The 13,046-nt window shown below is 43.5% G+C and overlaps 1 protein-coding gene across 7 annotated transcripts in view; it reads left to right on the top strand.

Annotated features, from left to right (window-relative positions):
- The window catches only part of LOC121384325 (myoferlin-like), a 175,859-nt gene that overhangs the window by 139,735 nt on the left and 23,078 nt on the right, over positions 1–13,046 (top strand). For all 7 annotated transcript variants that reach the window (XM_041514666.1, XM_041514669.1, XM_041514665.1 and 4 more), the window contains 6 exons: positions 163–288; positions 1,142–1,294; positions 7,980–8,071; positions 9,433–9,603; positions 10,457–10,602; positions 11,109–11,248. In XM_041514666.1, coding sequence (XP_041370600.1) covers positions 163–288; positions 1,142–1,294; positions 7,980–8,071; positions 9,433–9,603; positions 10,457–10,602; positions 11,109–11,248 — 828 coding nt within the window. The remainder of the gene's footprint in view (positions 1–162; positions 289–1,141; positions 1,295–7,979; positions 8,072–9,432; positions 9,604–10,456; positions 10,603–11,108; positions 11,249–13,046) is intronic.

Below are 13,046 nucleotides of genomic sequence, written 5' to 3'. Positions count from 1 at the left end.
ATCCCTTGTTGCATTTTTGGTACTAGAAGCCTTTGAGACAATGGGTGACTGCTCTCTGTTGACCATGTGTCAAAATAACGATTTGTTAGGCACTAAATGGCTATAGTTTACCACGTACTGATCGAGGTGTTGTTCAACAAATATGTCTTTCCTTTATTACAGATATTGAAGACCGAGTTGGAAAAGAGCGAAGGTTACAATGGGTTCAATGATTTCTGTCACACGTTTGAATTGTGTCGCGGAAAGAATGAAGATGAAGAAGAATCTAATGCAGTTGGAGAGTTCAAGGTATGGAATGTTTCATAGTTATCTCCCTTACACAATATGTTTTGCATGGTGTTGAAAATGGAAATAAATAACCTGCCTCAGGGGCATCGTGGTTAAGTCATTGGACATAAAGCTGGTAGGTACAGGGTTCGCAGCCTGGTACCGGCACCCACCCAGAGCAAGTTTAATGACCCAATGGGTAGGTGTAAGACCACTACACACTCCTCTCTCACTAACCACTAACAAACTAAACCCTTACTCACTGTCCTGGACAGACAGCCCAGATAGTTGATGTGTGTGTGTGTGTGCCCAGGACAACATGCTTGAATCTCAATTGGATATAAGCATCAAAATAAGTTAAAAGGAAAGGAAATAAATTAATTGATTTATTTTTAAATAATGTTTTTAAAACATTTTGTTTATTGCAATACATTTCCTTCTGAATGTGACTAAATTATAAATTAAATGGTTTCAAAAATAACATGAATTGATTCTTAATATAAAAAAAAGTTCTAAAATAACTAAATTTTAATAGAGAGTACTCTAAATATTGAATTATTTTGATGTATACATCATTAAAAATGTCAATAGTGCACAGCATTTGGGACATCATCCAAGATTTCTACACATTTTCATGCAAATGTTGTGACAAAAATATGCCATCTATTACAATTATTTATTTCTTGAAAGAAAGACCTCTTGTTGTTAGTAAAAGTAGCCAATATGGTAGCAGTATGTTTGTTCTCCTCTTTCTCTAAAGCATGTAACAATAGCCATATGATGGACATCTACTAGCCACAGTTTATAACATGTTATTAACATAAATATTAATGTTGCTTGTTCCGTGCTGACTGTTTTTGTTGTTTTTTCACAGGGATCTTTCCGGGTGTATCCACTTCCCCCTGACCCGAGCGAGCCCGTACCAGATCGGATCCTGAAAAGTGTACCCACACTTCCCGACAGCTTCACTGTCCGTGTGTACGTTGTCCGGGCGATTGACCTGCAGCCCAACGATCCCAGTGGACTGGTGAGTTGTCTACATGTTTGATGTGTAAAAGTTTGACCAATTATTCATCTAGATACAAGTCCAACAGGAGTGGACAGTCGGTATTTCTATAGACATTACCTGTCCTCAAACAAGGGCACCTCCCCCCCACGCAAGTGGTCTGGTCCGAACATCCCAACAGCCAATGGGATGGCCTAAATTCTTCTACTGCATACTGCTCTCTAGTTCCGGTCACATGACTGTAACTTCCCTTCTTTTTCTCTTCGCTAAAGGGTCTGGACGTCCCTTTGCTTGGCTCTGTTGGGAGTCGACTTTTTTTTATAATACCTTTGGTTTTGTATTCGTGTTTGGGTGAAATATTTTTCACCTTAATTTTCGTTAGCTTTCGTTTGTGTTTGTGTTATGGTTGGTTTTTCTTTCTTTCACAGATTGAAAAATTACTATTATCATATCTGATAATGTTCAGCGACTAGTTCGAGCGTGTTTACGCTGCAAGAAGTTACTGCTGGCAGCGACCCACACGACTTATGTCCAGGTTGTCGTGTTCCGTGTGGCCTCACTTCAAGATGCGACCATTTGTTCGGGCTTGTCTGATGTCGAGTTCGCGGCTTACCTGAAGGTGGTGTCAGCGAGGACCAAGAAGGTGGAATCTTCGCCTTCGATGCTGACTCCGTGGCGGAAGTGTTACGTTCAATTCTACCGACCATGCTGAAAGAAACAATGGCGTCAATGGCGACCTTACCCAAACTGGCGGGTTCGGGGTCAGGTCCTGTTCCAGTCCCCTCTTCAGGGGGTGCGGCTTCTTCAGCTCCACCGATACCTAAGACTTCGGATGACAGGCCTGCGGTCTCTACGCAGCCCTCTAAGAAGCCGGCTCATTCAGATAGACGCTCCACGGATTACAAGGCTCACCGATCTTTGGCAGGGAAGTCCTCTTCGGTGTATCGGAGCCGGGATCGCTCAACATGACCTGTACGGCTCCCTACGGGTTCCACAGATCGTCGGCGCCAACCTTCAGTTGATGTGGCTTCCAAGGCCTCCGAGGGATCTAGACGGGACCATCCACGGTCCGGTTTAATCGGCGTCTTCCATTACGGTACATCGATTGGCCTGTCCTCGAGTTCTACAAGACTTTGGTGATGAAGCGCCTGCGGCATCTGTCATTGAAGAGCCCGACTCTATGGACCATATGACTATGAGGGATTGCTTGGCGGCCATCTACGACATGTTGCCGTCCTTGCCACATCCAACGACGATGTGGTCATCCGTTCCTTGGTATCCACACGGGACCGCCCACGGTCCGGTTCTCCGGTATCTCCATCGGGCCATGACCAGAGCGACTGGCCTGTTCACGGGTGCTACGTGACTTTTCTGATGATGTATCGGTTTTTGCGGTGCTGGAAGATCTGGATGCGGCAGACCACCTGTCACTGAGGGACTGTCTGGCTGTCATATCTGATATGCTACCACCGCTGGCCCATCCACCGGTTTCAGCCAAGAAGGGTCCGGTTTCGATGATCGCCACGGAGGTTCCACCGGCAGATGTCGGCATTCGATCGTTGGCTGCCACAGGCCCTCGTCGGTTTACACGACTACCATTAACCGGCCCGTGCGGATCGTTGTTCCAGCAAGCAGACGGAGCCCTGTAATGAACTGGAAGGTTGCGTCATCGGCTCACCGTTCGGTACCATCGTCCCGTGATCAATCGAAGTGGTGCAGCGCCCAGGGTTCCACCGGCTCCTGCCGGTCCGTGTACATCGTACCGTCCACACCAGTCGGCAGCTGATTCGGCGTTCAGGGTTTACACCGGCTCCTGACGGGACCGTCCACGGTCCGTGTTTCCGATTGCAGCCAGTACATTGGATCGAAGTGCCTGTGCCAGGTTACTGACAGATTTTCCAGATGATGCGTCGGCACCTTCCGTTATAGAAGATCCGGAAGCAGTGACCCACATGGCTGTGACTGATTGTCTCGCTGCGGTGTATATGGTTTCGTCATTGCACAGTCCACTGGCACCATTCTAGAAGGTTTCTGTTTGAGTAGTGATCCGATGTCAAGGTTTACTTGAGTAGACTTCGTTTGTCCCGTTCCCCATTCGTCACAACGAACGTATCCCGTCTTCAACCTATCCTTCAATGGTGTGGCGCCGGCCTTGGATGATGCTGTTTCCGGCGGGACCATACGTCTTCCTAGAACTTACAGATTGGCACGTCCTGTCGATGGCTTCAGTTCAGCGTACATGTTTGTACATGCTGTCCTATTTGATGTTATCCTGGCGACCATAACTCCTCATGTGCAGGATGCCAGAGGATATGCCTTGTTCTAGCCGTCGACTTTGATGTTGGTCTACCTTATATCTTCCGTGACGTCGATGTGCACTACGATTGCACACTATCATCAACCGACTTTCCTGAAGCGATTCATTCTTGACTTTCAGCACAAGCCGGTAATCTTGGCAGACCTGTGGTCTACATACGGCTCTTTGCCGTAAAGGGATTCGACGTTACAAGCGTTCCGGGTTGGTGACGAAGACAGTCTACTGGTCCGGTCACTTGTGTTGAGATCCCGTGCACCGATATTCTCTTGTTCGAGGAAGGTTCAGCGACATTCGGCAGATCGTTCTCTATATCCGGTGGCGATGCAAGACAGTCGCTACTTCCGCTGGTTCCGGAAGTTGTCCAGTTGCCATCACGTGGTACGGGGTTTTTACCGTCACCGACGTTCACTGTTGTTACCGCCAGAGTTCGTGACCGATGCTGTCTAGATGGTCTCTGCTGCTGTTTCGCACCGGGTGGTGTGACGGCCGTGGATTTTAGCCGGTTGCTGTTTTGCGTGCAAGAGTAATTTTGACGTCGGCGCAACATTTGATGCTTAGAGGTCGCGGTATCCAGTTTGTTTCTGAATCCATGCATTCAGTACAATAACGCAGATTTGCTGATCCAGTTACCAGTTGCCTTGCAGTCCAGTCCCTGTTGGTGGCTGTGGTTTCCAGATGAATCCGATCTACACATCAACCTGTTGGAGATGTTGGCAGTTACAATGTCATCCTTTATTGGCGAGAGATGCTGTCAGGCGCCTCTCTCATGGTAGCCACAGACAGTACCACGCGGCGGCTTATATCAACTGTCAGGGCGGAACCCACTCCAGCAGTCTGCTGCAGTTGACTTATCATCTCTACAAGCTGGTCGACGAGATTCCGTTGCAACTTCGGGCTCGCCATATTCCAGGGGTTTCCAATGTACTAGCCGACACACTGTCTCGGCCGTCGTCTCCACAGCCGACGGAATCCATCCCGAAGCGCACAGACTTTGGACACCAAACATCGATCTCTTTGCCACACGATTCAACCAGTGTCTCCGGTGCCAGATCCCGAAGATCTGGATCTCGACGCCTTGGCCATCAGCTGGGAACAGATGGACGCGTATTCTTTTCCTCCACCAATCCTCCTTCCAAGGGTGCTTCAGAGGTTTCAGCTGTACCATTGTCGCCTGTTGCTCATTGCTCCGACGTGGCCATCCAGGATGTGGTATCCAGATCTAATACGTCTTGCCGATCCACATCCTTTACCGCTGCCAGACTGGGATCATCTGTTGCTTTATCCCACGTCAAGACTATACCATCCACATCCGCAGTTGTTCCAACTGCATGCGTGGACTTATCTCCAAGAGTTTGAGGAAGAAAGGTTTTTTCTTCAGTCTACGGCAGCCATTTTGAAAGCTCACAGATGGCCTCAGATTACAGTTATCTTCCCATTTGGTTGTCCAAAATCCGGAAGTTTCACCGTGCAAGTAGTCTGCTGTTTGACTGTGATTATTTCATGGCAGACAGCTATGAAGTGGCAACGTTTCAAGTGACAGGGGTAGCATGTAGTTTGTAAACATGTGTAACTTGTACCGACAGAGTTCGGTGCAAAAGTAGTGCTTTTTGTGTAAAATGGGTGTACTCCGGCCTGTTTAGATGTGTCTCTGCTGCTGTTTCGCTGGACAACAAGGGTTGCCTTTTCAGGGTATATGTCCCCCATGCAGGCAAAGGTACATACAAAACTTCATGGGCTGCTGTGTTATAGCCACTTTAGAAACATATAGCGGTTGAGGCCAGATGTTTTGCGCTTACAAGAGTAATTTTGACGATGGTATGTCGGACGATCCAGATACCTCGTCTTGCTGATTTTTGCTGTATCGGCGGACCACTTACGATTGAAGGGGTCTACCATCACTGGGTACGTTTCGGCCATCGCTACCGTGATGTCGCTACTGGAACGAAGTTATCGGGTATTCCTGAGATCCATAAGATGATCAAAGGGTTTCGCCTTGATGATCAAGTACAGTTTCGGCCACCAAGATGGGACCTGAATCTGGTGTTACGAGCGTTATCGACCGCACCTTATGAGCCGATCGAATCCTCTTCCCTGCAAGACTTGACGCGGAAGACGGTGTTTTTACTCGGTTTTGCCACGGCTGCCCGTGTCTCAGAACTCCATGCTCTTTATGTAGACTTGGTACGTTTTCACCGAGATCGGCGTGCAGTCAACTTGGGGTTACTCATGAACTTTGTTGCAAAGAATCAGTTACCAGACCAAGCGCCTCGTTCGTATGTTGTGCAGGCCCTCTCCTCTATCGTTGGTCCAGCGGACGTTGAGGACTTGGCATTGTGCCCTGTCAGAGCACGGCACCAGTACATCGAGAGGACCAGATCTTTTCGACAACATCGCAAAAGACTTTTCCTTTCCTGTAACCAGAGTCGGTTGAGGGATATTACCAAAAACACGGTGGCCACCTGGATCCGGTCTTTTATCCTGACCGCCTATCAGGTGGAGGGTTTACCTGCTCCATCTGCTTCTAATCCGCATGAACTCCGTGCCTTGGCTGCCACGATGTCCCTGCACTGCAACACACCCATTCAGCAACATTATCACTGGTTGTTTCTGGGCTATGGACTCCATCTTCGCCAACTATTATCTGAGGGATATCTCCACAGAAGACTTTGAGGGGTTCCACGGTTGTTGCTGCACAGACTCTGTTGAATACAAGCCGTCCTCGTCGCCATTGATGTCTGTCTGATTCTGGGCTGCATACTGAGATGTCCATCGAATCGACAGGTGAGGATTGCTTAGACTTTTGTTCTTTTGCACAGTTCACGTACTGGTGCCGGAACTTTTGTCTCGATAACCTTTACCCTGCACTGCATGTGGTTGTTGTCGTTATGAACTAACAGTTCTTTGGTGTCTAGACAGAAAAGTTCTGTTCAATGTTCTGACGGATGCACCTCATTAGGTTGTCGCTTGTTATTACAAAAATAACACTTCAATATGTGAGGGTTACCTAACGCCTGCATCCCTGGTGGCTACAACTTCCCACCCTGTCAGAACCAGCATGAGATGTGGCAGCCGCCTCCTGGTCCTTGTTCTGGGAGCCGTACCTGCCACTGCTGACGGATGCCACCATTCTGGTTGTTGTTACTAACATCACCTGCATTGGTCTGTGATGGGCATCCCTAGGATGAGAGCTTACCAAGGTTGGCCTTATTCTTCCACTAGTCAGCCTCTTTCCGGTTGGTGAGTTATCACAAGCATCTATGGATCTTGGCACCCACCACCATCTGTTGAATGCTGCCCTTGTTTGAGGACAGGTAATGTCTATAGAAATGGAGAAAACTTGGAGTGTTTTCTCTTTTATAGATACATTACCTGTCCTCAAGATTTTATCCCGCCCGGGCCTCCCCGCTTCCTGTTCTCCGTGCGATGCGCTCAGGGAAAAAGAAGGAAGTTACAGTCATGTGACTGGAACTAGAGAGCAGTATGCAGTAGAAGAATTTAGGCCATCCCATTGGCTGTTGGGATGTTCAGACCAGACCACTTGCGTGGGGGGGAGGTGCCCTTGTTTGAGGACAGGTAATGTATCTATAAAAGAGAAAACACTCCCAAGTTTTCTCCATTGTTTCTAGCTCTCTGTCCCACATATATTTTTACGGACATTTTTTTTTCAATGCCTCAAGATTTTGAGTTGAAATTTTGTGTACAGCTTTATATTATGATATAGATCAAGCTACAAAGCAAGTTTGAGTTTCATGGTGATTTAACCTTTTTAACAGAGTTATGGCCCTTGAACATAAGAGATAACATGGACATGTAAAGTGTTCAGCAGTACTATCAGAATGCTTTTTAAACAAATTATTAATAATAATAATGTTATAATCTTCCGTTTCATAGCATATTTTATATATTTCATTTGTCATGAGCTTTACATCCAAAACGACATCATGAAAAATCTGTGTTTATGGCACACAAATACATACATCCACACATACACAGCGGACCTTGAAATAAGCAGATCAGTGTGATTTCCTTGTATTTAGAGTCCTGCATGACATTTTATTCCTTAAGTACTGTTTCCAAAGTTCATGACATTGTCATTAGTTTGTAATCCATAGCCAGAATGCTATGATACGATACAGTCATTCTATCCTGCATTTATACTAAATTGTTCAAAGTAAAACACAATTTTCAGTTGTCAAATTTCTTAACTAGTTGAGAATATTTCCAGAACTGGTTATGTCCAAAGTCAGAAACTTTAGCAATTTAAAACAGGTTTTAGCATTTTAATAACACTTAAAATCTGAAACACAATTTTATTTATTCAACTTGTATAGCTTTGCTTCATTCCTACTATATGCGCATGTGTGTCTGTACATTGGATGTATGTTGCAGGCGGACCCATACCTCGAAGTGGTTTTGGGCAAGACAAAGAGGAACACCAGAGATGAGTACCTCCCCAACACCATCAACCCGGTCTTCGGCAGGTGAGTACCTCCCCAACACCATCAACCCGGTCTTCGGCAGGTGAATACCATCCTAGTACCTCCCCAACACCATCAACCCGGTCTTCGGCAGGTGAGTACCTCACCAACACCATCAACCCAGTCTTCGGCAGGTGAGTACCATCCTTGTACCTCCCCAACACCATCAACCCGGTCTTTGGCAGGTGAGTACCATCCTAGTACCTCTCCAACACCATCAACCCGGTCTTCGGCAGGTGAGTACCTCACCAACACCATCAACCCAGTCTACGGCAGGTGAGTACCTAACCAACACCATCAACCCGGTCTTCAGCAGGTGAGTACCTCCCTAACACCATCAACCCGGTCTTCCACAGGTGAATACCTCCCTAACACTGTCAACCTGGTCTTTGGCAGGTGAGTATCTCCCTAACACCATCAATCCGATTTTTGGCAATTGAGTCCCTCTCTAGCACCATGAACACGGTCTTTGGCAGGTGAGTACCACCCTAGTACCTCCCCAACGCCCACCAACCCAGTCTTTGACAGCTGAGTACCTCCCCAACACCATCAACCCACTCTTTGACAGGTGAGTACCTGCCTGTGGTCTCACTAGACAGTTTATTTTATTCACCATGCTATACCATTATTCAGAATTGTGAGAAGTGTTCAACAGCACACATCTACATTTAGGTTGTGGGACATACTTGAAATTATTATTTTTCTTAATAGCTGTCTGGAACTACCCTCAAGATTTTATTCTGCTGTAAGTTTAATGTTGTTGTTCAATGAGACCAGTGGAAGAGGGGGTTAATGATCAAACATACAATCGATGTACTTTGTGGTCAATAAATCCAACATTTTATGCATATCTGCTTTATAGATGGCCCCTTAGGACCAACATAACTGAAGACATAAATTTTGAAAAAGGTATATTGCACAAGAGCTCAACTGTTGCAAGGTTTTGTTTTCATACAAAGTCTCCTTAATTGTTATTTTTGTCTGTCCGCTTTCACTTTCACATTTACATGACATGTGTATTTTGTAGCTCCAATTATTAAGTTTTCCATTTGTCACTAACTTTTAAGTCCTAGACTAATCAACTTTATTTTATAGCTGCATCAATGAATGCTCATACTTTAAACAAATAAATAAAAAAATAAAAAATAAAACATTTGGTGGTTTTTAAAAAAAAAAATAGACTAACCTTGAATGTTACATAATAAATGTTTCACTTTATTCACTGAATGGGTTTATAGTAGGTGAAATATTTAATTCCATAGAATATTCATATTTGTTAATAAGCTGATTGATTGATTGTTCATTTTAGTCTCCACAATTGTTAGGAGTTGATTGATAGAGATTTTACTGTTGTGTTTTCCCAGTTTGTTTGAGCTGACGGCGCGGATTCCCATCGAGAAGGACCTGATCGTCCGCGTGAAGGACTATGACCTCATCAGTTCTGACGACGTCATCGGCGAGACCATCATCGACCTTGAGAACCGATTCCTCACCAAGTTCCGAGCCACATGTGGGCTGCCAAAGACTTACTGCACGTACGTAACTGTCTCTCAGTCAAAAGTCTTACTGCACATACGTAACTCCTCAGTCAAAAGTCTTACTGCACGTACATAACTTGTCTCTCAGTCAAAAGTTTTACTGCACGTACATAACTCTCTCAGTCAAAAGTCTTACGCACGTACGTAACTCTCGCAGTCAAAAGTTTTACTGCACGTACGTAACTCTCGCAGTCAAAAGACTTACTGCATGTATGTAACTGTCTCAGTCAAAAGTCTTACTGCATGTACATAACTTGTCTCTCAGTCAAAAGTCTTACTGCATGTACGTAACTCTCAGTCAAAAGTCTTACTGCACGTACATAACTCTCCGTCAAGTCTTACTGCACGTACGTAACTCTCTCAGTCAAAAGTCTTACTGCACGTACATAACTTGTCTCTCAGTCAAAAGTCTTACTGCACGTACATAACTTGTCTCTCAGTCAAAAGTCTTACTGCACGTACATAACTTGTCTCTCAGTCAAAAGTCTTACTGCACGTACGTAACTCTCTCAGTCAAAAGTCTTATTGCACGTACATAACTTGTCTCTCAGTCAAAAGTCTTACTGCACGTACGTAACTCTCACAGTCAAAAGTCTTACTGCACGTATGTAACTCTCTCAGTCAAAAGACTTACTGCACGTATGTAACTTGTCTCTCAGTCAATAGTCTTACTGCATTTACGTAACTGTCTCTCAGTCAAAAGTCTTACTGATATGACACGTGTGTGTTACAGGTCTGGTATCAATGAGTGGTGAGACTGCCTGACCTATTCTATATGATATACAATATATACATGTATATATACATCACACTGACATTAATAAAACCTGATATGACACATGTGTTTTAGGTCTGGTATCAACGAGTGGCGAGACTGTATGAAGCCCAAGGAGATCCTCGAGGAATACTGCACCAACATGACCATGTCTGCTCCGCTCTTCATCGGAAACAACAGTGTCAAGGTCGGCAAGCGAGTCTACAACCTCTCAGAATTTGGTACGCTCTTTGCAGTTTTCACACCTCGCCGATTAAGGAGATCTATATCACTCTGGTTCATGAGTGTTTCATGATTAATTGTCTTGTACATTTAACTGTTTGTGTTCGTTAAATTTAAATATTATATTAAAACTGTTATAATCACAGAAATACACGTATATTAATAGCTTTGCTTCTAAATGTAGTATGACAAACAAGGTAAACTTGTTTAAATGAAGCAAAATGTGGAATCTTCATAGAAAATGATTTGAGAGAAAATTGTTCAGTACTTGATGCACAAACATTGTTTTTTTAAATTAGCAGTTTGTTTTACTGTGGAATCGATATGACAGAAACAAGTTGTGAAAGTTGTTGCGTACATGTATAAATATGATTTTTTAAAACAGTTTATTGCTAGTTAATTCTAGTTTCCAATAATTTAATTAATTTATCACTTCGTTCTTTACAAATCTCTATGTTCAGGAAAACAGCATTTTTAAAGAGATTATTTATTAATGAAATTTCAGAGCAAAACTTGAAGCTGAATCCTCACCATGGACCTACAGAAGAGAGACTGGCGTTACACGTGCTCAACACGCTGCCCTTGGTGAAGGAACACGTCGAAACACGGCCCCTCTTCAACCCCCTACAGCCCGACATTGAACAGGTAGGTTGCAACTTAACCTATTTGGAAATCAGTACAACCCAATATTGAAGATGCATGTTATAACACTTAACCTGTTTTCAACCCTGTATAGCCCAACATTGAACAGGTAGGTTGCAACTTAACCTATTTGAAAATCAGTAAAACCCAATATTGAAGATGCATGTTATAACACTTAACCTGTTTTCAACCCTGTATAGCCCGACATTGAACAGGTAGGTTGCAACTTAACCTATTTGGAAATCAGTACAACCCAATATTGAAGATGCATGTTATAACACTTAACCTGTTTTCAACCCTGTATAGCCCAACATTGAACAGGTAGGTTGCAACTTAACCTATTTGAAAATCAGTAAAACCCAATATTGAAGATGCATGTTATAACACTTAACCTGTTTTCAACCCTGTATAGCCCGACATTGAACAGGTAGGTTGCAACTTAACCTATTTGGAAATCAGTACAACCCAATATTGAAGATGCATGTTATAACACTTAACCTGTTTTCAACCCTGTACAGCCCGACATTGAACAGGTAGGTTACAACTTAACCTGTTTGGAAATCAGTAAAACCCAATATTGAAGATGCATTTTATAACACTTAACCTGTTTTCAACCCTGTATAGCCCGACATTGAACAGGTAGGTTGCAACTTAACCTATTTGGAAATCAGTACAACCCAATATTGAAGATGCATGTTATAACACTTAACCTGTTTTCAACCCTGTATAGCCCAACATTGAACAGGTAGGTTGCAACTTAACCTGTTTGAAAATCAGTAAAACCCAATATTGAAGATGCATGTTATAACACTTAACCTGTTTTCAACCCTGTATAGCCCAACATTGAACAGGTAGGTTGCAACTTAACCATTTGGAAATCAGTACAACCCAATATTGAAGATGCATGTTATAACACTTAACCTGTTTTCAACCCTGTATAGCCCAACATTGAACAGGTAGGTTGCAACTTAACCTATTTGAAAATCAGTAAAACCCAATATTGAAGATGCATGTTATAACACTTAACCTGTTTTCAACCCTGTATAGCCCAACATTGAACAGGTACATGTAGGTTGCAACTTAACCTGTTTGGAAATAAGTAAAACCCAATATTGAAGATGTATTTTATAACACTTAACCTGTTTTCAACCCTGTATAGCCCGACATTAAACAGGTAGGTTGCAACTTAACCTATTTGGAAATCAGTACAACCCAATATTGAAGATCATTTTATAACACTTAACCTGTTTTCAACCCTGTATAGCCCAACATTGAACAGGTAGGTTGCAACTTAACCTATTTGAAAATCAGTAAAACCCAATATTGAAGATGCATGTTATAACACTTAACCTGTTTTCAACCCTGTACAGCCCAACATTGAACAGGTAGGTTGCAACTTAACCTATTTGGAAATCAGTACAACCCAATATTGAAGATCATTTTATAACACTTAACCTGTTTTCAACCCTGTATAGCCCAAAATTGAACAGGTAGGTTGCAACTTAACCTATTTGAAAATCAGTAAAACCCAATATTGAAGATGCATGTTATAACACTTAACCTGTTTTCAACCCTGTATAGCCCGACATTGAACAGGTAGGTTACAACTTAACCTGTTTGGAAATCAGTAAAACCCAATATTGAAGATGCATTTTATAACACTTAACCTGTTTTCAACCCTGTATAGCCCGACATTGAACAGGTAGGTTGCAACTTAACCTATTTGGAAATCAGTACAACCCAATATTGAAGATGCATTTTATAACACTTAACCTGTTTTCAACCCTGTATAGCCCGACAT

The sequence above is a fragment of the Gigantopelta aegis genome, chromosome 10 (genome assembly GCF_016097555.1).
Source record: "Gigantopelta aegis isolate Gae_Host chromosome 10, Gae_host_genome, whole genome shotgun sequence".
Taxonomy (NCBI): Eukaryota; Metazoa; Mollusca; class Gastropoda; order Neomphalida; family Peltospiridae; genus Gigantopelta; species Gigantopelta aegis.
Note: the sequence above shows the minus strand (reverse complement) of the source record. Positions and strands in the feature narration are given on the sequence as shown.